The sequence below is a fragment of the Aspergillus flavus genome, chromosome 4 (genome assembly GCF_009017415.1).
Source record: "Aspergillus flavus chromosome 4, complete sequence".
NCBI classification, from domain to species: domain Eukaryota; kingdom Fungi; phylum Ascomycota; class Eurotiomycetes; order Eurotiales; family Aspergillaceae; genus Aspergillus; species Aspergillus flavus.
Window position 1 is genome coordinate 4123608 of NC_092405.1, and position 23298 is coordinate 4146905.

General features: G+C 47.9%; 9 protein-coding genes across 9 annotated transcripts; 4 read left to right on the forward strand and 5 right to left on the reverse strand.

Moving 5' to 3' along the window:
* Positions 1-382: 382 nt before the first annotated feature.
* Positions 383-1457, forward strand: F9C07_10366 (uncharacterized protein; the record flags this gene model as incomplete). Its single annotated transcript, XM_071507395.1, has 3 exons — positions 383-489; positions 671-1048; positions 1094-1457. The coding sequence occupies 3 exons, from the start codon at positions 383-385 to the stop codon at positions 1455-1457; spliced, it is 849 nt and encodes a 282-aa protein (XP_071366693.1).
* Positions 1458-2030: 573 nt separating this feature from the next.
* Positions 2031-5467, reverse strand: F9C07_10365 (DNA polymerase delta, catalytic subunit; the record flags this gene model as incomplete). Its single annotated transcript, XM_041292362.1, has 3 exons — positions 2031-2769; positions 2839-5018; positions 5072-5467. 3 exons carry the CDS (start codon positions 5465-5467, stop codon positions 2031-2033), a joined length of 3315 nt encoding a protein of 1104 aa, XP_041146784.1.
* A 663-nt stretch (positions 5468-6130) lies between these two features.
* Positions 6131-7515, reverse strand: F9C07_2067513 (FAD dependent oxidoreductase; the record flags this gene model as incomplete). The annotated part of the gene is made up of 2 exons (XM_041286082.2): positions 6131-6207; positions 6261-7515. 2 exons carry the CDS (start codon positions 7513-7515, stop codon positions 6131-6133), a joined length of 1332 nt encoding a protein of 443 aa, XP_041146785.2.
* A 938-nt stretch (positions 7516-8453) lies between these two features.
* F9C07_2068264 (protein kinase) lies at positions 8454-10676 on the forward strand (the record flags this gene model as incomplete). The annotated part of the gene is made up of 3 exons (XM_071508733.1): positions 8454-9912; positions 9997-10025; positions 10107-10676. The coding sequence occupies 3 exons, from the start codon at positions 8454-8456 to the stop codon at positions 10674-10676; spliced, it is 2058 nt and encodes a 685-aa protein (XP_071366694.1).
* Positions 10677-11057: 381 nt separating this feature from the next.
* Positions 11058-12544, forward strand: F9C07_2233208 (acyl-CoA dehydrogenase; the record flags this gene model as incomplete). Its single annotated transcript, XM_041292345.1, has 4 exons — positions 11058-11550; positions 11606-11833; positions 11895-11984; positions 12042-12544. 4 exons carry the CDS (start codon positions 11058-11060, stop codon positions 12542-12544), a joined length of 1314 nt encoding a protein of 437 aa, XP_041146787.1.
* A 241-nt stretch (positions 12545-12785) lies between these two features.
* F9C07_2257535 (uncharacterized protein) lies at positions 12786-13919 on the reverse strand (the record flags this gene model as incomplete). The annotated part of the gene is made up of 3 exons (XM_071510129.1): positions 12786-13315; positions 13369-13713; positions 13772-13919. The coding sequence occupies 3 exons, from the start codon at positions 13917-13919 to the stop codon at positions 12786-12788; spliced, it is 1023 nt and encodes a 340-aa protein (XP_071366695.1).
* A 1585-nt stretch (positions 13920-15504) lies between these two features.
* On the forward strand, positions 15505-17048 carry F9C07_10360 (putative glycosyl hydrolase; the record flags this gene model as incomplete). The annotated part of the gene is made up of 4 exons (XM_041292346.1): positions 15505-15604; positions 15667-15914; positions 15976-16425; positions 16479-17048. 4 exons carry the CDS (start codon positions 15505-15507, stop codon positions 17046-17048), a joined length of 1368 nt encoding a protein of 455 aa, XP_041146789.1.
* A 1012-nt stretch (positions 17049-18060) lies between these two features.
* On the reverse strand, positions 18061-19476 carry F9C07_2233211 (uncharacterized protein; the record flags this gene model as incomplete). The annotated part of the gene is made up of 6 exons (XM_071509928.1): positions 18061-18341; positions 18542-18606; positions 18673-19052; positions 19112-19179; positions 19237-19273; positions 19333-19476. 6 exons carry the CDS (start codon positions 19474-19476, stop codon positions 18061-18063), a joined length of 975 nt encoding a protein of 324 aa, XP_071366696.1.
* Positions 19477-20392: 916 nt separating this feature from the next.
* F9C07_2067254 (major facilitator superfamily domain-containing protein) lies at positions 20393-23243 on the reverse strand (the record flags this gene model as incomplete). Its single annotated transcript, XM_071508722.1, has 7 exons — positions 20393-20487; positions 20553-20684; positions 20750-21194; positions 21242-21459; positions 21519-21579; positions 21682-22118; positions 23159-23243. The coding sequence occupies 7 exons, from the start codon at positions 23241-23243 to the stop codon at positions 20393-20395; spliced, it is 1473 nt and encodes a 490-aa protein (XP_071366697.1).
* Positions 23244-23298: the final 55 nt, after the last annotated feature.

Below are 23298 nucleotides of genomic sequence, written 5' to 3' on the forward strand. Positions count from 1 at the left end.
GCGTTACGGTTTGTCCACAAAGCCTAGCTTCGGCCATTATGCAACGTATGGAGTATCTCATTTCCCATCGGGGTACAAGGGCCTTATTTGCCTTGCGAGTGATTTGTTTATGAATGGTGGAGGAGATACATCTGTACTTCGGCCTACCAGCCGATATAAAGATCAGTCAGTTAAGGCTGTACCCTTTTCATATCCCAGCCTCCCAACTAGAAATTCTCATGAATGCACAGTTGATGCTGCTTATTCTGACATTTCACCTCTATATCGGACTCATTCTCTCAGCGGGTGTTTGGCATTTGAGGGTAAGAAAAACTGCCAACTACTTCTTAGCCCTTCCATTGCTGTGATTGTTTCATTAGCTGCGCTGATGAAGGTATTTGCGATGTATCTTGCCGCTCATCTTCAACGGTCTCGAGCACCTCCTCTTCTTACAACAGGCGATGCAGTTGCATCATTCCTAGAAAGACCTGATGATACAACGAAAGGGATGTGCTGGGCGTCAAAGCGTCACATTAGAAAGGGTACGTCCAGACAATACAGACATCTATCACCACCTAGACAATGGAGAAAGGCATCTAGCCCTTTCCATTGGCTAGCCACCTCCATGATGTTAGTGTTCAGAAAGATTCAACGTAGAAATTAGCCCACCATGGAAGCTAACCTCGCCTAGCTTTGTTGGATGCTCAGTAGTGGCCATTGGCTTGCTGGCTGTCAGGTTACCCAGCGCCGTTGCCAACCCTCAAGGTCTCTGGGATTACGAAAGCAACGTGAAAGGTACCGGGGCTTTTGTGCTTGGTACTGTCTCGGAGATGCAAGGCGTGGTGACAGCAAACAGTGTTCAACTACTCGTCACTGTCGGCTACTATTTCTATAACAGCGTGCTAACTAGCATGCTCGCATCGGCTGAGTACAGTTCCTACGGGACAGACCGGAAGCCACTTCGAGTCACTTGGCCCGTCAAGGGCAGCCAGCAACGCTCGACCTACTGGCTGAGCGTTCCCTATAAATACGGGATCCCAGTCATGATTCTCTTCATGGTCATCCACTGGTTCGTTTCACAGGCCCTCTACTACGTGTTGTTAATCCCTTATAGCCCGGATGATCAGCCCCTATATGGAGAGAAGTTCAGCTCGCTCGGGGCCTCAGTCCTACCCATGTTCATTGCGGGTTTGGTTGGTCTGGTCCTGTTTATATTGTTGTTGTGTTTGGCTTTTCGGAGACTCAAGTCAACTATACTATTAGCGGGCTCCTGTAGTGCTGCTATCAGCGCAGCCTGCCACCCGCCTGAGGACGTTTGTAACGCCACTGCAGCCCATGGGGAGTTATTATGGGGAGAGACGAGCCTCCCAAGAGATTGCGTTGACGATCAGAGTGACGGATGTGATCTTCCAAGAGGACATTGCAGCTTTACTCCCCTGGATGCACGACAGCCTTCTTTGAACAAGTTGTATGCTTAGATGTTTTTGTGGCTGCCTATCTTACTGCAATCCCTAGTGGCTAGAGTAAAATCAAGGAATCAGACCTTGTTTCTTCAGATTGGCACAGGATCTATTAGGCTTGGACTCCAAAGTAGACAGATTCTCAATTCAAAACCTCAACTTCTTACCCCTTCCTACGTTCACTATGCTGGCTTAAGTACGGTAGAGGGGACGTGAAGGCCTGTTCTCCATATCCTCTGGTTGTATGTACCAGCTTCTTAGTTGCAGAGACGTACATAGGGTCTCCAAAAAGCCGCCCAGCACAGGGCGCTCACATACTCAAATCTACTCTGTGAGCAAAAGGCAGCGAGGGTTGAGCACTAAAACGAAAGAGAAAGTCGCTGGGCTGTCTAGGAAAAGAAGTGGTGTAAAGATGTAAATATGTTCGAATAATCTCATTATTTGGTATCTAGACACAATCCTCTAGGCCGGATTTGTTCCATCATTATCCATGCTAGTTCCCAAGACGCCATAAAAAACGATCGACCCCAATAAATAATCAAAGGACTCTTGATACTTAAACTGCGCTAACCATACCCAGAAATATAGGGTTTACCATGCACCGGCATCGAAATCAAACCGAGAGAGTTCCTTTTGTGCATCCTCCACGTCCTTCTTTGCTTTCATACGCATATAGAAAATCGGACAATCCCTAGATGAACAGATGACTTCACAGTGCAAACTACCCTGGCAGCGCTGGCACTGGGTCCACAGTCGCCCGAATCGGACCTCGAGATCTGACACTTTCGTCAGCGATCTCGTATACAGCTCGCCAAGCCGCGGCTGACAGTGCTCGCACACAGCACCGGCCATTTCAGCCTTGCCAGACAGAGGTTTTTTGCACCCCATGCAGGTTGCAGTTTTCTTCGCAAACTTCATAAGCCCACCCATAGTCGGTGCGGCTACTGAGATGGAACGCGTATGCTCGCCGGTAAGAAGCTGACCGGCCTTCTTCTCTCCAAGAATGGGCTCGAAGATACGGCCGAGAGGGTTTGCAAGTTGATTGTCCAGGTAATACTTCGTGTCGATAGGGATGTTGTTCTCAAGAACATAAATAGGGTCTTCCGACTTCTCGTAGTTCTTTGAGCCACCAGCACCCTTGACAATAACGTATGCAACACGGTCACCAAGGGTAGGTGCAGAACCCGCATCACGTTTCTTCATGCGCTCAGCAAGTTCTACGTGTGCCTGCTTGGCTGCGTAGTCGGACTTAGAAAGAGCCTTTGTGATCACAAGCTTCGACATATCGACCTTGTTTTGCAAAAGGTCCGAAATCGTTTCCTTGACATACCTAGAGTCACGTTAGTTGTGCTGCTATGGTAACGCTAAAGACTAAAGAGCACTGTGTGAGGAGACTGACTCTTGGGCACTATCAACATCTCTGTCGATCAAGATCTTGTGCAGCACGGTCTCAATGACATTTTGCACTAATAAACAGTTGTCACGACGAACAGTCTCAATACCCTTGGTATCCATCTTATCATACTTCTCGGTTTTCGTCCAGTATAAACCAGCGTATCTCTTCTTGTTGATAAGGAGGTACGGGAAGTACACCTTTTCGAACTCAAGCTTGATTGGCTTGAGGAATTTTGAGGAGACGTATTCCGAGGCCTCTTGTCCAAGCTTCATGGCGTCCGCTAGCTCCGTGACACCAAATTTGACCATGACGGAGTCGGTATCACCATAGATGACTTTTGCGTCATGGGAATAGCCATTGGCAATGGTGTACCGTGCTTCCACTTCCTGCTTTGTTTTTTCGATCATTTGACGACCGTAGCTGGTCGTACTACTTGCAATAGGCAAACATGGCAGTTTTCCAACCGTGGCACCCGTGAGACCGTAAACACTGTTAGCGCTTATCTTGAGCGCAAGCTGTCTTCCGTTCAAGACAGCCTTCTTGAATGGATCTGTTTCAACCGCCAACTCTTTCTTCGCTCGCTTTCTCGCCGCAAGCAGTTCTTCTAGAATTTGGGATAAGAGACCCTTGCGCACCTTGGTCGTGCAGAACAAGTCCCCATTAGGCGTCACGATATAGTCTTCATCCTTCTTCAAATTGTAGCGCTCAACGGCCTTCTTGTTCAATAGAGTTGTGTAACATAGATTATGGGCTTGGATGATAGAGGGATATAGGGAGGCAAAATCCAGGGTTGCGATAGGAACATTATAGTAGCCACGAACCGGTTCGATGACAGTAGCACCTTCGTATTCCTGCTCACTTTCCGGGGTGTTGTTTGGAATGACGAGTTGTTGTTCCAGAGCCTTCCGGAATAACTGACTCATGAATTTGACCTGTTGGCCTCGTGATAAAAGGAAATTGAACGGAACACCCGTTACTCTTGCCATCTCGGTATAATTAATGAGGCACATGAGCTTGTCCATTAATCTCTGAGGTAGGTATGCATCCTTGAGACAGTACACGGCAAGACGTCGCCTTGAGTCGGGTGTTCCGTTATGCAATTCAGTGATCATTGTGTGGTGAACATCTTCCTTCTGTTCACCCAGAAACTCGTAAGACACCGAGTTCAGTGTATAACTTCTCAGGTGGTAATCTCTTTGGACTAATTGCAAAAGGTCCAGTTGGATTCTTCCGTTGGTGTTGGTAGCCTTTGTATCACGGTTACCCATCTGTTTGCTTGAGAAGTTTGTTTCCTTGGCTTGAGACATAACTCCGTTCAGCCTAGTCCAGTACGGAAACCCAGTGCACTTCAAGTGTTTTGCTCGATCCAGGAGATAAGGAAAATCGAAATTCGCAATGTTGTATCCAATAATAACGTCAGGGTCAACTTTCTGCACAAAATCGCGCCAGGCCATAAGCATTTTTTCTTCTTTTTCAAACTCCAGGATTTGGGTGTTGACAATCAGACTACACGTATCCAAAACAAATACATTTCGGATGAAAGGCTTAGACTCTCCATAGCGAGTCACGACGTTGGCGATCTGGATGACAGGGTCTTGATTCGGTTCTGGGAAAATACCCTTTCGTCCAGCACACTCGATATCGAAAGATAATATACGGAGAGGCGCCATTTTAGCCCATTCACCATTAGGCGGGTGGGCGATAAGGTCGTGATAGTCGACGACGGCTTCGATCTGACAATTGGAGTGTTTTTCTTTCTCGTGAATAAGCCGGTACTTCCCTGCCTTGGCTTCTACCCAAGACATTCCGGAGATGTTCGTGTCAATCATAAACCTCAGAAGATATTGGATGTTGTCAAAGGTGGCAATCTTTTCAATGCCAGTCCAAAGGCCTTTGTAATTCATACTTTGACCCCCGTTCTCCAAAGCCCCTCGCAATTTGCTGATAAACTTCGGCTCCGTGACAGTGATCTTAAGGTACCAACTCTTTTGATTTCCTTGATAGCCATAGATATTCTCTCTCAGGGTTACTTGAACCGATTGGATCATAGTCTGGAAGTTACCGATTCTGCTTTCCAAGAAAGCCCGATACGGGTCGCAGTCTTCTTTGGTAAAGTTCACAGGAGCGGCGATATAGAGGTAGTGTTGGAAGCCGGTGACATGCAGCAAGACGGATTGGCCAGCCTGTACGGTACGTTAGAGCAATTCGGAGATTATCGACACCGCGCAGACAATACCTCTGTGACTCCAAACAGTCTAACGGCTGGTTTGCCACCCAAGAGTGTTCCCTCTTCTGCATCGATCTGCTGGAAGCAGACATTCTCCTTTGTAGGGTCAAACTCGCCAAGCGGAGGTCGCTCCCATTGTTGGTCCTTCTCCGCATTACTGTCCTTCAAGTCATTGATGTCCTGCGTCAATTTCTCAAGAACTTCCTCCTCGAATTGACTCTTCTGTAACTGACTCGAACCGGGCACTTTTCGTTGGCCATTTTGAGAAGGCGGATTGACTCTTGCGGATAGTCTGTTGTCTATTTTCCGTTTTTTGCTGGCGTCTGGGGATTTCAGGATACCGCGCGGATTATTCGATGCATCTCCCAGAACCCGCTTTTGGGGCGTCGCGACAGCTTCGGGCATGACGGAAAGATCATAAAACCGCCGCAGTAGGCCGATACTATCAACTATGCGACCTATGTGAAGAAGGGTTGGCGAGTCGTGAGAAACCAACACATGGAACGCACTATAGGCGGAGTCGCGGGCAATTATGCTCCATTCATGCAGGTCGTGTCTTGTTCGCGCCGGACGTGACGCGTTGGCTGAGGTCACGTGCTGATAGCGACTATTCCTATCCCAATTGCGGAGTAGTCTTACGAAAGACCAGGTCAAGGAAGAATATTCCGGTCGAGTTTTCTTTTTTTTTTCCCTTATACACAGTAGATAGTGCTCCAATTTATCGGTCCACGTGTTAATGCTGGTACTTATAATTACAAATGGTACAATTGTGCTCGGTCTGATGACGTCATAATTATACACCCCCGTAGTACCATCGTTTCATCTGCAGTAGAAGATGAAGTATTATAATTCGTATAAAGTTTAAGAGAATGTCTACTCAAGTCAATCGCTAATTTTCATGGAGATACGCCGCGGGTGGTCTATACTGAACGATATTACTCTTACAAATGCCGGGTAAGCCAAGTACCATTATTCAAACGGCAGAGTCATTGGTATCTTATATAAAATCGAGATCAATATATAGAGTTGAGAAATGCAATACAGTATAGGCATGACCTTTCGGTCACTTCATCCGAAGACATGATCTTGAAGGAGGTCCTCGATAGTTGTGAAGATGCTCTGAACAGCAAGCAGCTCACGTCTAACTGTCACAAACCAACCGACGAACACCGCTCCCTTAAGAAGGTAAGTTACATACTTTGCGCTCGGCTCTCCTCTGTCTTGTAGATGTTGTTGTAACCGTTGAGAGATTCCCGTGTCAAGGTTGCCATATCTCTTCCTTGGAATCTGCTAGGATCCAGTGCTCGCCTAATACCATCATCGACTGGCTGATCTTCCAGAATTTGAGCCAAGAACTTTGCTGCTCCAGCTGCGTGGGTAACCCACACCGCCGCTGCCATGTATAGACCCTCGATGGAGGGGATACTTCCTACCAACGGCATATTATCCGGCGTCATTGAGAATATACCGTTGAATCGTTCTCTCGGAACGAGCTGCGTCTCCTCGGGTATGAAACGCATGGCTTGGCTTAATGTTTCATCGAATTGTCCAATCCAGTCACCGATAGCAGTATCCCTCGGTTCATTGAAAACCGGGGCATGATCATAAGAGCCCAAGCCGAAGAAAGTACCATGATCACGAGCATATACATGATGCTGTGGCCATCTGACCCAAGGCGCCTTGCGTAATTTTGGGGCGTGATGCTCGCCGTACATATATGGATGCGCGACAGGTACGATCGGGATTGGAATGTCGAACTTGCAAAGGTTAGTTGCCCAAATTCCCGTGGCGATAATGACCTTCTTGGCCGGGATGAGCCCCGATGTGGTCATCACACCATTCACGCAGCCATTGGCCTGTTGGACTTCGGTAACTTCTGCTTCGATGAGTTCGACGCCCCGAGCCCGTGCGTTTTCGTGATAAAACGTAGTTATTCTGATAGCGTTCGCAGCACCATCACCAGGAAAGTACAAGGCTATTTGGTTGTCGTCATTGACCAGTTCTGGGGCCAAGCTAGTTGCCTGCCCGGAGGATATCAATTCGGCGGAGAGTCCAGCTCTCTTGGCCATCTCACATCTCGATCTTAATCGGGCGACACCTTCACAGCTGGTAGCAATCTCAAGACCTCCAACAACATCAAATCCGCCGGGTACCTTCGTGTATTCTCCCACAGTTTCAATTGCAAGGCGTGTGAGAACCTCGGATTCATTGAATTGACCAACGAAGCCGGGGGCATGACCCGTCGAGCCTTTCAACTCTGAAAATGAGCGATCGATGAGAACCACTCTTTTATCGGTCTGCGATAAGAAATAAGCCAGCGCGGACCCCACAATTCCTGCGCCAACAATAGCAATATCAGCTGTAGTTTTTGAGGATTCCATTGTGTCTTGCTGCAGGTATTGGGGATTCTGGCCTCGAAAGCACAGGGAGAATGTATTCTGAAGGTCATGCATGTCGTTTAAATATCAACAATCACGTTGTAGAAAACTAAAGTGGGGGTGGTCCTCTTGGTATTTCGTATCCCGAGAGAATCAGGCCATGAACTATATATATCTATCCCAGTAGACGCACCGGCAGTACCCGGGGGAGCTGCCGAGGGTTGCCGAACATACTTCGTGAAGAAGGAGATGATATCTGTCTAAGTGCATTTACAGAACCGAATAAAATAACCTCCTTCTGTCCAATCCCGAGTATATGTGGTCGAAATGTGGGGTGAAAAGGCACAGCGGATGGAGGTGGCGGCCTAAGGCAGCGTGGCGGGAGTCCACTTTTAGGAGCGACTTTTGATTTTGACTCACGGAAAGAATCCCACTTCCCACCAACAATGCCCGAGCCCACGCCGAATGAACTCACCGGCCAAGGGAGTTTACCGACTCTTCGGGAGACTCTAGTTTGATCAACACGAGCGCATCTTTGATTTGGTGGGGTTTGTGGGAACCCGCAACTCTGAGTCAACAGCGTTGCCTAGTGTGCGCCCTGTTGATGGCATCTGGAATTTAGAATCGCATGGAAGGCGGACAAGGCCAACGGAACCGTGCTGTGTGAGAACCAATTGGAACCAGAAACCGTGGCATCTTCTGAACAACAGTTGTCAACTCCAAAGCTCGCCGATCAAGCTGGCTTTTTAAAACCCATTGAGGTCACCGTCATATCCCAATTGGCACAGATTTTACCAACGAAAGTATATATCGCACAATTTTTCCATCACGCCCCTTGCAGATACTCGGTAGCGCTCCCTGGTATGGGGGCTTTATTTTGATCAAACACTCAACAATTCTTGCTATCGTACCTCGAAACGACGCTATTAGATGGCCAGTGTCATGTCCTTACATGGCTCTAGCGTAGCCGCAAATCTGATGCTTCGACCTGTTTGAATTATATTAATTTAAAAATGTCGATGTTCAGGTCACCCGCAGATTTCTCTTCCGACTCTGAGTCTGAGGAATCTGGCTTGGATAAGGGTCCGAGCGAACAAGAAGATGCTCCATCAAGCAGATCTACTGCCAAGAAGCCTAAGGCTACCGGAACGGGAACGAAGTCACCTCCCCTTTTGGAAGGAAGCAGTTATGAAAGCCTCGATGGTCTTGCGAATGAAAACAATGACCTTGATGTCGACACCGAAGTTCATTCTAACATGATGACAGCTGCTCTGCTTGAATTCTACTGTCTTAGCCGGGCGGCGGATATTCTCAATGCACAAGAAGGCTCACACAAGCGATACACACGTGACTCGCCAGAAGTCCAGTACCTTGGAAGGAAGATGTATAATTATAAGTCACGATTTCTCTCCTCCCATGGGGTCATAGCCGGGGGGATCGACAAAGACGAGCTGCGGACAACAAGACAGTATTACCGAGACAATCTTGATGTTCTCGGTATGTCGGCCCTGGAGGATCTCAGCATAGACGATGCTCAGCGGCGTGTACCATCGCGCACAACAACTGGAGATATTGTCTTAGCTTCGAAGGCCTCGAATACTGTGCAACATAACCCGGATCAAGCGTATGCAGGGCCAGCGAAACGTGGACTATACAGGCCTTCGCTTGCAGACATCGGCAAACGACTCCCCAGTACGGAGAATATCAGGGCTTTGGAAAATGTTCATCTTGACGTAGGAAGCCTACCAAGCCAATCGTTGCACCTTGCAGGAAGCTCACCTGCAAGCTTCCCATTGTTTGAAACCAATCTGCCGACACCACATAATCACTTATCTCGTTATGCGACGGAGTTTGCCGAAGTTAAAGTCCTCGGCCGTGGATCATTTGGAGAGGTGTATCATGTGAAAAACCATATCGACGGACAGCCATATGCGGTAAAGAAGATCCCTATCAGCCAGCGACGGCTTGAGCAATTACAAGATGGAAACGAGAACCAGCTGGAAAGTATCATGAAGGAAATTAGAACCCTGGCTCGGCTTGAGCACACAAACGTGGTCCGCTACTACGGGGCATGGGTAGAACAGGCGCATGTATCGGGTTATGTCCGAACCAGACACGAAGCCGTTGGAGTTGAGAGTGAGAACACCCAAAGCGCTCTGGCCGGACCCGAACCGACCGACAGCGAGAGCTTCGGAGTCGTGTTCGAATATTCCCAGGCTTCGGCTGGGGACATTGAAGACGACGAGGATACCGAATCGATTCCTCGTGACTTTGACGCTTTTACTAACAGTCAGGTGTCTACTTTCGGAGGGACGGATGACGATATTTTCACGGATGGGTTGAGCTACGACCCATCCAAGCTGCAGATACAACGACGACATCGAGGCGGGCCTCAAGTTCCTGCAGTTGTTTTGCATATTCAGATGTCACTGCATCCCATTTCACTTAGCTCCTATTTGAACTCGCAGCCACGTGAGGTTGAAGATGGCCAAGTCCCACGCCGACATTGTTACCACTTGGCCCCGTCTCTGAGACTCATGCTACGTATAATCTCAGGAGTCGAATATTTGCACTCGAAGGGCATAGTACACCGGGATCTCAAGCCTGCTAACATATTTCTGTCGTGTCCGGAATCTCGAGACTCTGAAGGATGCTCTCCTTGTCAGTTAGATAACGAACATTCTTCATGGTACTCGCACCCTCGAATCGGTGATTTCGGTCTAGTTGCCGATATCTCCCACTTCAACGAGAATCAGTCGGACAGTACCTCTTTGCAGCATAGAACGAAGGTGAATCGTGTGGTTGGGACAGAGTTCTATCGCCCACCTTTGATTCATCCTTATGTAGATAGCCCCGAGAACTCAGAAGAGACCGGCAGCTGTTACAAGATTGACGAGTCTCTGGATGTCTTTGCACTTGGAGTGATCCTTTTTGAGCTTCTGTATCGCTTGAACACAAAGATGGAACGCCAGTTCGTTCTCGGTGAACTAACGCGCTGCCAACAGGATCAGTCAACCGGATCCGCTATAGGACGTGCGTCATTCCCTTGTGACTTTGCCCAGAAGATTGATCTAGGACTGGAGACATTTAATGGGGAGGTGTGTATCGCCGAGGAATTGATGACTTGCATCAGTGGGATGTTGGAACCGCTGCCCCAGAAACGTTGGAGCTTATCCGACGTCAAACAGCATCTGCAAGCTCTTCTAACTGTCGCTCAGAGGGCACCATGCTCCTAATTGATATCTATACCAGGAGTAGCATATTTGTTCACATATTGTATTATTGTGCATATGTCTCATTGAAGCGCTGAGAACATAAATTACATCAGAGACTTGAAAATGCAAGTCGAAGATATTGTGGCCAATAAAACTGTGAAATACGCATATATTACAATTTAACTCTCATTCCTCTCACTATAATACTTTTCTCTTGGATAGAGACACATGCGGGAAGTCCGAGTTCCTCGGTCTCGGTCAAGACGTCTGCAGAAAGTTAACTTCCCCGCATATGTCATGTCACCCCGGATAGGATAAAGAGACCCTGATCTACAACCACACCATGTTCAACCCCGGAATGCCCTTAATTACTCCCTTCAATTGATCTAAACTCATATAACCATGGCCCGCCAAGACCGCGCCCCAACAGCCCCATACAGTGAGCCATTACTCCCCCAACTCGACATCAAGAACCCATACTACACCGACCTCCACCACAATCTTCGCGCCTATGTCCGCAACTACGTAGAATCATCAATCGCACCCTACGCCCAAGAATGGGAAGCCGCAGGCCAAGTCCCCGAACCCGTCCGCCGGCGCCATTGTGAACTAGGATTCGGAATCATTCATCCCCTGACGACGATCGAAGATGCCGCCGGACTGTTCCTGCCCAATAACGTCCCGCGTGAGAAGTGGGATACGTGGTGTTCGCTCATTGTTGCTGATGAGCTTATCCGAACCGGATACGTGGGTGTGATTTGGGGACTGGGAGGAGGGAATAATATTGGGTGTCCGCCGATTGCACGGTTTGGAACAAAGGAGCAGAGGCAGAGGTGGCTTCCGAAGGTTGCTAAGGGGGATATTCGGTTTTGTTTGGGGATTACGGAGCCTGATGGTTTGTTATGTTCTCATCGGATGATGGATGTTGTTGTTTACTGATGGTTTGATAGCGGGATCGGATGTTGCTAATATCTCGACGACGGCGAGGCGCGAAGGTGATGTCTATGTTGTCAACGGGGCGAAGAAATGGATTACCAATGGTATTTGGGCTGATTATTGTACTGCTGCGGTGAGGACTGGAGGACCTGGAAAGGGTGGTATTAGCTTACTTGTGATTCCTCTGGCGGCTCCCGGGGTGACGCGAAGAAGGATGTATAACTCTGGTGTTCACGCAAGCGGTAAGGGCCCGTATATCTCTTTGAAAATTTTTCGTTTTGTTGCTAATGTACAGTGCGATAGGATCCACATTCATCGAACTAGACGATGTCCGGGTCCCGGTAGACCACCTCATAGGAGAGGAAAACAAGGGCTTTCCTCTGATCATGTCAAGTACGTCCGTCCTATATCACAAGTTATCAAAAGTATACAATGCTAACGCTATGTTAGATTTCAACCCCGAGCGTCTCAGCCTCGCCTGTGCATCATTACGTCTAGCTCGCGTGTGTGCCGAAGATGCCTTTCATTACGCGACACAGCGAGAGACATTCGGCGCCCCGTTAATAACAAGACAGGCCATACAGTCAAAGATATTCAAGTTCGGGCTCATGATCGAACCCGCATACGCATTCATGGAACAGCTTGTTAATATCATCGAGCTTACCAAGGACAGACCCACCGACGATGTCCGAATTGGGGGTATGACTGCGTTGCTCAAAGTAATGTCTACCAGGGCCCTGGAGAAGAGCGTTAGAGAGGCTCAGCAGATTCTTGGCGGTGCCGGGTATAACAAGGCTGGAAAGGGAGCACGAATTGAGCAGATTAGTCGTGATGCCAGGGTCCATGTTGTGGGAGGTGGAAGCGAGGAGATCATGATGGGTCTTGCGCTGCAGGAGGAGACTAAAGCGCTTCGTACGAGGCGGAAGGCTTTGGAGAAGAAGGCGAGGCTTTAGGTGGTGCTACGATATTACATTTTATTCGAGACTACCTGATTAGCGTCGGTCCCCAGACGTGATTGTCAAAATCAGAAAACATGCCAGTTTGCCTTATGTTCAATGGCAATAGTAAGGACAATGCCTCATTTAACATGAGCCCTGGATCTCCAGATCACAAGACCAACCCTTGAAAAAAAATCATACAAGGAAGGAAACAAGTATCGTACATCATCCTGCAAAAGCCCTCCGCGAATTGATATCAGCGGGCCCGACACACAACGTAATGAGCGTGATTACCCATCCTTAACAAGATCCCAGGGTTAACTGTACTTCGACATGGCTCTGTACCCTCAATCTGCTCGGTTCGTCTTCTTATCACATTATAGTGCTGCGTCATATCAAGGAGGGCTTGTCCGAGCAACGGAAGGTCGTGAAAAGCCTCAGGTCTAAGTGGAAAAGGTATTGCTTTGCCATCATGCTTACACCTCACCCTGATGTCCGCCGAAGAAGTCGTGGCTATAAAAGTCACATTCTTAGCAGACTCTTGTCCCTTCGTCGTGGCAGACTTCGGATCATTGGACCCTTGCACATCAGGCGTCTTCTGAGCATTGGGACCACATTGTTGAGATGACTTCGGCTGCAAAAGCAGAAGAAACCTCTCCACCTCTTCATCGGACACAGGACGTGCGATATGGAACCCTTCATTGTCGACAGGCCGTGACGACGGTTCAGTTCCCTCCCTCGTACCAGACGAACTACCGGTATCTTCAGAGCTCTCACGGTAAATACCTAACCCCAACCCATAAGCATACACCAAAACACACTAAGAGAATTACACTCACGATGAGCACAGGTATACCGTCTACTAAACCGACAATTCGCACAAGACCCATGAACCTTGGTGTCAGCGGTCGTATCAGAACCTATGATACAAGACCGCCATACGCCAAGCTGCTCGCTGCAGAAAGAGCATGGCTCGGAGGCTTCGGTGCCGCGTGTTTGAACGAATGCTGCCAGTCGTGATAGGTTATTCGTCAGTTCTCGTATAATCGGGCGGTTATTTTCGTCTGTTTGCCAGTCTAGGTATCGCTGTACTGGAAGGTTTGAGTAGTATTCGATTGCTGAGTTGGGGTTCGGTCCTGCTATTGGGAGATCATGGGTAGTTGAACCTGGGATGGTGGGTTTATCTGGTTAGTGGTGCTTAATATATTTGAGATTTGTGGGATATGTTTTGGAAGAGCTTACGTGCTTTCTTGGGACGTTTGCCCTTATTGGTAGGGGTTGAGGTTACGCGCTGTGGTGTGAACTTTGTGGGTGATGGTGCGTCTCTGGGTTCATCACCTGGGTGTCTCTCATGGTCGGTGTTTGTTCGGCCACGGTTCATAATGGGCATGAGGGGGAAGAGTGTTGCAATGTCAGAGGATTCGAGGAATGAGGGTAGTGTTTGTGTTGAGCATATCTCAACTTCTGAGTGTGGACATAGCTGAAGAGAGGAAGCACAACATCATGAATGACAGTTAAACGATATATGTTACTCTCGTAGTAAATTGGAAGACATGCTGCATTGATAGTTTTGTCTCGGCGTTGCCATGCGTCTTTGTATATTGTAGTGATTGTGAGCACGATCTACGTGTTTATCGCCCTGTTAGTTCGCCATAAACATCAGTATAACCACATACCATACAGCCCTAGTAGAATATCTGTGAAACGAAGAACTGGGGTATAATATAAAGTATGCTCATTGTCATTAGCTTGTTGTGAAATGTAGAATTTAAATCAATGCCAGCTTCACAAGAAGTTGAAAACTGCTCATAGGTTATACTTGTTCTAGGAGTGGAAATCTGATCATTGTCTTCAACTACCTACATCTTGATCACTTCGTATATTGGTCAAGATGTCAACAGCAGGTTGTTTTGAGAAGCATAAAGTCCTCGCTCAGGCTCACTTGTAAAATAGACACTTTTCCCTTGCCTTCCTCTACCAGAATCATTTTGAATTCCTACAAAGACCGACAGATTCATAATGCCAAATGACCTTGGATCAACTCTGCTTCGAGCAGCATAGCGACAACGTAAAATTTCATCCACTCTAATAAAGATAGTAAACATTCAAGAAATGGTAAGACCAAAATATTCAATACCTTGTCTAGATCATTAGATAGGCAAGTCCTTTCAAGCTTAAAAGATCAAAGTGTATGATAATTGGCCGTGCTAGGGCATTGGCTGGTCAGTGGAGGAAGCACGTGAGTCCGACGGTCCTTTTTCACCATATATTTCGCTGTGGCCCATGTCGTGCGCACAGATTGCATTACCATGCTCATAAGGATGGGAATAATTTTCCGGCATCATTATACCGGTCCTAGACAGTATCCAATAGACATAAATCCTCCAGTTGGAGAGAATATCGGGATGCGTCCTGGAGGCTAGAATGAACCAAACCAAGAATGGGAAACGCTGGGCAGTGTCATGCAAATGCCAAAGTCCCATTGGTTACTCCAAGCTAGCTGAAACCACTCATACGAAGATAAAAATACCAGAACCCACCTAGGGTCCTAGACTGATCCAGTCTTTCATGCAGTAATCTCTTTTTAGCTTAGCCATCAGGGTTCGCGCCAGACCCTGTCACTCTAAGCGGAAGCTCCCGCCAAAAAAGATTAGGGTTCCACGGTTAGCGTCATGCCAAAGGATCGCTAGTTTTTCGCCTTCATCGGATGTCTCAGTTTCTCACTGCATAAGCGAAATTGGACCCGCTGTGTTGGAATGATTGGGTGCTTGGATTAGCCTCGCATAATGAGGTTAAAGAATGATCCCCCTTATTTTTTCCTCATTTGCCTTTGAGTCCATGGAGTGGTTATCCATGGTTCGCCAGTCATAAAGTTGTTTATTCAAAATTCTTGATAAGGATCTGTTATGCTGGCAGTCGATCAAGTTTCTATAGCGTAACACCTCGACGGGTCTCGGAGACTACAACCGGTACTGATGCGCTGTCTAAGCTTCTGCCAAGTTGGCTTGGCCGTCTTGGTATTCCTCTCTGGGCAAGGAGCTCTAGCCGATCTGGGGATCGATGTGAATAATGTCGGTATGTATGGGGTCTTAATACATGATGGACTCAGACATGCATACTGACACTGTGCTCGGCAGACTCCCTGAAGCAGGCCGGCAAGGCCGTTGCTGCACCCATGATGGATTTCTACAAGAAGAATGAAACCGAAGGCATTCCCGGCAAACTCACCGACACATGGTATGTGGCCGGGAGCATGTTCATGACGTTAATTCAATATTGGCAAGCGTCCGGCGATGACACCTACAATGCCGTCGTATCGAATGATTTAATGTTCCAAGCGGGCGAGAATTATGATTACTATTCTAAGAATGTTAGCGACTGGTTGGTACGTTGTCTCTGCTGTATTCGTCCCTGCTGTACTATACAGGATCACTGACCTTCATCAGGGCAACGACGACCAAATGTTCTGGGGTCTAGCAACGATAACCGCCTCCGAGGCCGGATTCCCGGAGATCTCCGGCAAGCCCTCATGGACATCTCTTGCCCGCGTGGTGTTCAACATGGAAGTAGAACGATGGGATAAATCAGCCTGCAACGGCGGCATGCGGTGGCAGCTCTGGCCCTACCAGGAAGGGTACACTATGAAAAACGCAATTTCAAACGGTGGGCTTTTTGAACTGGCGGCCAGACTGGCTCGATTCACTAAGAATGAGACCTATTCGGAATGGGCAGACCGTATCTGGGACTGGTCGGCCAGCACGCCACTTCTACAAACTGATCGTTGGTACATCGCTGACTCAACGTCCAATTTGAACAATTGTAGCGATGCGGGAGACCAGCAGTGGTCTTACAACTACGGCACGTATCTCGCCGGCGCGGCTTTCATGTATAACCATGTAAGTAGTTTCACCACTCTTTTCGGGGTGAGAAAATCATCTGACAATACCAGACAAATGGCTCAGACAAGTGGCTCAAGCGCGTTGACGGCCTTCTAAATTCTGTATTGACGACCTTCTTCCCGAAAGAAGGTAACGGCGTTGTACTCTCCGAAGTTGCCTGTGAACCTATCCTGACATGCGACCGGAACCAGCTCTGCTTCAAGGGATACGTCGCTATGTGGTTAGCATTCACGGCAATTCTGGTTCCCTCAACGAGAGAGCTTATCACGCCTAAGCTGCAGGGGTCCGCTGCTGCTATCTCGAAGCAATGTTCCGGGGGAGACCAAAACCTCTGCGGAGAACGGTGGTACTCAACCGAGCCAGTGGGTCCAACTGGATTGGAGGTCCAGATGGCTGCCCTGGGTGGTATCACGAGCAATCTAATGCTCTTCGAAGCGCAATCACCCAAGACTATCGAGTCTAACCCAAATGCGACAGAAACCGAGATCGACCACCATAGTGATGAGGAGCCGAATAAGCCGAAGCCAATTACTACTGGTGATCGGGCGGGAGCGGGGATTATTACGGTCGTAGTCGCAATCGCTGTGGCTGGGACTGTGGTATGGATGATAGTACCGTAGGGGCTGGCGGGTGATGGCAGGAGGTAGGAAATAAACAGGGTTGTTCTTGTGACTTATAGAATATAGATGTACAGTTTATATTGCAATTTCCTTTGTATCCCAGATTATATCCTTACTGTTTTATGATCCCTTATTTAACACTATCTTTATTATGTGTTGGCTCTAAATATGCTAGTAATTTGCATCTGCTAGATTGGACAAGACACTCCAAGACCCAGTTACATCCCTATGGAATTGCAGAGAATGCCCCCCGTTGTCAGATGTTCTTACTCAACCTTTTGAAATTTATGATAGATCAGGGTATATAGCATCGGACAAAACCCCGGCGAGGTGTCATCGACAATCGTGTGCCTCATGCAGTGACATAGACTGCATTGCATTAGTCTGCTGTATATGAAGGTGCCTGGACTATGAAGGAACATACCTACCATGTCTAGGCGTGATTCATCATAAACACTACCCCTTGACCACCACCTGTCTTCACAAATTCAGCGCGGAAAAGGATTCCGGCCATATGGCACGGACCTTGCATGCATTGATGAGCTGGCAGCAACTGTGCACCAGTACTTTGTCACTTACCGCATGTGTCAATGCGTTGTTTGATGAGCAAATGATAGGCTTGACAGGCCTTGGCAGTGATCCTTCGCTTGGTGATATAATGATGGATAATCGATCTCTCGGTGGGTCTATATCTCTGACGGCATATTAGATGGGCTCGGTAGTACGAATGATATGTCGGTATTTGTTTAAAGTTCATAGAAGGGTGGGTTCAATAATATTTCGTCTATGTCAATTTATGGTTGAAGTAGTACCGAATAATGGTCTTCTTCATTATAGATTATTCGTCTATGATGAGGATTGTGGCATTGTCGGCGGTCTTAAGATTATGAACAGATTTTGTCAAAATTCTTACTCTCTTTTGCTCTCAAACATTGTGAGATGATTTACTACTTCTTATGCAGGTTTTAATGACTCTCTCGAAAAACAATAAAACAAGTATCGTAGAATTTGGCTACACATGTCCTGGCGGTAGGGCTGGGTCTCCCAATGTGCTGCGATCAGACCGCACCGTCGAGCACACTGTGAGGTGTGATAGCTCCAAGTCGGTGTTCTCCGTCGAGGGAGGAGTGTTCACCAAGGATTGCTGATCAGATTGAGTTGTCCGGGTGTTCTGGGTCGGTAGAGTGCTGATGCCTTGTGAAAAACTAATACTGTCCCACACCTTGAATACGCGTCGACGGACGGGAGCTGGGTTGTCATTGTTGACAGTGCCTTGAGAGCCTGACCGTCCCTCTGACCAACAGGGACAGTTGAGCTTAAGACAAACTATCCGTAGCACCGGGGTTATGGTGGGCAGACATGCGCAGAGTATAGCCACCGCACACTCAATAACTGACCATATCGTCGCTGGTCCGATAGTTCCTTATCCGCGGGTCCGATTAGAGAATCATTAATCTTCTCCGATAGCTAGGGGAAAATGTTGATTTACATACCAGGGACATTGTGTGGTGTAAATATAAACAGAAGTGTAAATCGGTAAATGCTCACACCGACAACGCTTCCATGGGAATGTATAGTCAGCATAACCCCATCGTCTAGTCATTGAGATTGCACAGCCACTCACAAAATACCCAACATGAAGACACCAATGAGGGACAGACGGTAGAGGACGCTCCGGTGTAACTGCCAACAAGATCGGATGGGCAGAGATAGAATGGCAATATCGGTGAGAATATTGGGTAGCGCGACACAGTAGAAGCCTAGTTGTAAATTAATGCAGTGACCAGGTATATCGATATCCCAAGCCCTGGCCACCGGCGTGCACTGGAAAATGGCGGTCGGTACAAAGGCAGTGGCCCAGAGAGTGACCACCGCACCACAGATCATTGCGCCTACGCGGAACAGACGAGAGATGTTGGTGAAAATACGGCGGTACATCATCAAGATTGAAAGCTTGATGGTAAGGAGGTTGACCACGTAAAGGATCTCAAAGACGTAGAGCAGCTAGACCCCTCATGGATTATTCTCTGCTCTAGCTCAAGACCACCAAAGGTAGTACTTACTTTAGCCACCATCAGCGAGCTTTCGGCGGAAAGATCCTCTTTGTCGTATCCCATTCCATAATGAATCACTAACATGACTCGTTAGCAGTGATCTCGAGAGAGACCTGGCAGGGGTCCCACCTTACTTCCCAGAGCAATGCCGGAAATCGTGAAGAGCAAAGCCTACACACCGATATCTCATTAGTATTGCGATTAGCCAGAGTCACCAATAGCGGATTTACCAGGCTTGCAACGATGAGACAGTCATCGGCACCTAGAGTCACTTTGCGGATGCGTCGAGCGACAAAACGAAGCACGATGCTGACGACAGCAAGCACATCGACGGCGATGACATTGTTTCGAAACACATCCGAATGAGGGTTCATCGCTATGTCAATTACTGCGGTCACCCATCTCAGTCATGGTGGGTGAAGGGTGACGAAGTGATCTTAAATAAACTCCAATCGAGCGAAGCTGACATGAAGCCATGGAGTAAGCGAGGAGACATGTCTAGTCGCACCTCAGTGTTTTTTCCCCAAGATGGAAGTTGGAGAAGCGGAAAATGGAGCAGCCGTTCGACGAGTCTCAAAAACAACCCATTAGGGCCGGTGATCCGTGCGCATCCCCGCGAGCTGAGATCAGAAACTGAAGGCGATTGGCCTTTCTGTATATTCTCTAGCCAGCCCCGCGGATGGAGGCGATCCTTCACGATGTTCGCTTTTTTCCGGCACTCGTACACTGGCCCTCTTCTACCGCGTCTTCTTGATAAGCATCGTGCAAATGCTCATCATGAAACTTGACAGGTGTGGCCAGAGAAGATCAGCTCCTCTGCCGATCGTCTCCTGATTGAGCTATTTAGATCGCTATTTTCTACCCCAAAGAAGGCAACGACGATGCCTCATGGTCAATCATACTCTATACAGTTAGATTAGATCCCACGAGGAGCTGCTTAAGAGGGACTGTGCTGTACGCTCCTCAAATAGAAAGTTGGACCTTTGACACGGTTCGATCGACCTGGTGAATTCTCAGAAGTCAACAACCGGGTCCACTTTGCTTCCATAAAACTTGATCTAAAAAGTACCTCCAGGACCGAGACCAGACGGATATGCACGAAGGCGGGTCAAGTAATTTAGGCTATACGGTAAGTAGAGCCCACTGTTGCGTTGCCCGTAGAGTTAGTTATGTGGACCGACGGAGTAGTCTATTCAGCTTCCAGCACCCATGGGGCCATTAAGTATTGACTATTTCCCCCTCCTCTCGCCATGAACAATCACCAAGTACCTAATCGTGGAATACCACGACCTATACTCTCGAGCTAAACCGGTGATTCTGCATCTGAAGGCCATACTTGGCAACAAGAAAGACCCCAACTCCCCCAATAACGCTGATTATAGCACCTATGATCACATCAGCACCCTCGCGTCCTCACAGGATCATAAAGCGCAACGAAAGATAAGTTCACAGATAGTGAATACCAAACCCACCCCAATGGCATCAATCAATGGCACCACGGCGGCGGTGCTCACAGCCCCGAATCCATATTGGATGATATATTTGCCACTGATGGCAGCGAATCGATGTTCAGGGAGTGCTTCTGTGGGAGCCATTAATTAGGAAACCTTTAGTCTACCATCCAGTGATTAAGGAAGAATAACTCACCCGCGGTGTACGTATTGAGCCCGTTAAAAGCTACAACGATCCCACCAGCCGCGAAAAACACGCTTATAATTGGGACAGCCATTCCGCCCACTTCCAGGTCCAACGTCCACCCGTAAATGACCATGCTTACGGGCATGACCCCCAGCCACATGGGTAGACTACCGTTCAGCCTATCCTGAGGTAAACGGATCCCGTCCCTCTTCGCAATGTACCGTTTCGTGGTCCTGTCAGAGACAATCCCCCCAACTAATGATCCAAGAACGAAGCCTCCCCCAGGTGCGAGATAGAAAAGACCGCTGACCAACGGTGTGGTGAAGTGGAATCGAGGATTAATAATATGTGGGATAGATGTGAGGACAATAAATTGGAAGAATACCAGAAAGCCGCACGCAATATCCTGCTTCGATGTAAGGATATGCTGTATCTCGGGACACCTCTCGGAACCCTCTTGGGGTCGCTGTGCTGATCAAAGGACAAACGCTTATGACTTACTGTGATAACTATATTTGGGTAAACGAGCGGCTTGAGGAGATTTACCGGATTCAATGCCGCAAGTCTTGAAATTGATCCATGGACAGTTTCGCTTTTTCCTTTCTCATTCGGAATAAAGAGCGACGATAGTATCAGGCCTAAGCCGGCTAATCCGACTTGTAACCAGTATATTATCCGCCAGCGGGTGAAAGAGACAATAATGCCGCCAATACAAGGTCCTGGAAACAAGGTCAATCAGGAAAGTCGTGGCCGATGGAATCCTGCATCCTCGACATACCAATGGTGAGACCTGTGGTATTTCCTATCTGCATATATCCGAATGCTGCTCCACGTGCAACCTATTTCCCAGATACGATGAAACATCTCTCAGCCAAGTAGCTATAAACAACAAAAGCCGTATGCGCGGAAATTCAAGCTTGCCCAGTGCTATTCCTACTTACCGGATCGAATGTCTCTGCCAGTAGTTCTTGTCCTGCCACCAGAAGGAATGTCCCTGTGATCCCAACAATGATTCTCATCGCGATGAACATGCTCGCATTGATAGCTAGGGCTGCACCGATAGAGAAACAGAAAAGGGTGAGGATTGCCAGAAGGTATGCATTCCGGCGCCCAATAAAACTCCGTATCGGCTGCCAGACGAACAAAGATATGCCCATGGCAATCTGGACACACGCATTAGCAATATGGAGTGTTTCTACCGTGGTGGACAGCTCGGCTGCGATTCGCGCGGTCGCCGGAAACATGGAGCACAGGGCGGAAGAACTGGTGAAAACCACGAAGCAAGCATCGGTGAGAATCAAACATTTCCGCCAAGTTGGGAAGGCATATTGCGCTCCATCAGAGCCATGCTTTGAACCTTGCATGGTCAATCTTGGCCCTAATAGATAGCGACAAGGTGGTGAGGGGACAACAAATACGGCGTTCAAACCATGTGTCATTGATTTACCCAGGCTTATATATATATCCAAAGCCCCTTGCATGTTATGTTAAGCAATATGCAAGGAGGATCGGTTACTATAACCGAACAAAATAGACCAGTGAGCTTCAAAATATATCTCGCCCCTTGCGTCGTTGGGAGCGAAGAAATCCTTTTAACCTTCCTGAGGCATTCATGCAGGTATGCAGTGCAGATTTCTACCTGAAGCTTCCCAAGTTGATCAATAATATCAACATATACTTACTCTGGGTAATTGACCGAGAAGTTAATGGTGCACCATCACTCCTTCGACGTGCCTGTCTTCAACAAAGATCCGTTCAGCCCGAAGAGAGGCCGCGTGATCTAGAAGTCGTATAGTCAATAAGGAATCTATGTCGGATACCGGACGAACCCCCTGAATAAAAGGTCCCCTCTGACTGATAAAGAAGAACAAGATTCAGTGTCCGGGATGTTTCTATTATCGTCACGAGAGTTAAGTATTTCGGTCTCGAGTTTTCTAGGTATCCTTCCCTAGTTCGCAAGCCTTCTGCCATGTATAGTAGCTTTTCAGACCATTATCCGTTCGTCAGATTGACCGTTGACTATATAGTGGTGCTGAACTGTACGAGTAACGAACATAGTTTAAAAGTATATTCTCCATGTGCCACGCCGCAACAACGCTCTTCGATGCTTCATCCCAGTGTATGTGACCTCTCAGCCACAAAAGCGCTCTGTGGAGAAAAGGTCTTGGACACTATCCAGATATTCGAGAGACATGATGGCGTGGACAGATTTTGGCACTATGACCCTGTTCCCGATGTCATTCCTGGCCCCAAAGTGCCATACAAATCTCAAAAACGAATCCTTCTAAAGATGTCACAGTTGACACCTCCCGCGAAAGACTTTTTGCATCTGATTTCCTTCCATACAACGGTTGAGCATGCCAAATCATTCCGCTCCTAGACATTGATATATATATCACTACTAGGCAGGTCACCTACCATAATCGGCGCATTGTTTCTCGAAAATGATAGTAACAGCTAGTGTGTGGCGGTTAAGACGAATGAGACATCTATTCTCGGCCATTCCCCTCTTATACATCTCTTCCTCAGTAGACCTCAATGTCTTTTCCCGCCTCTTA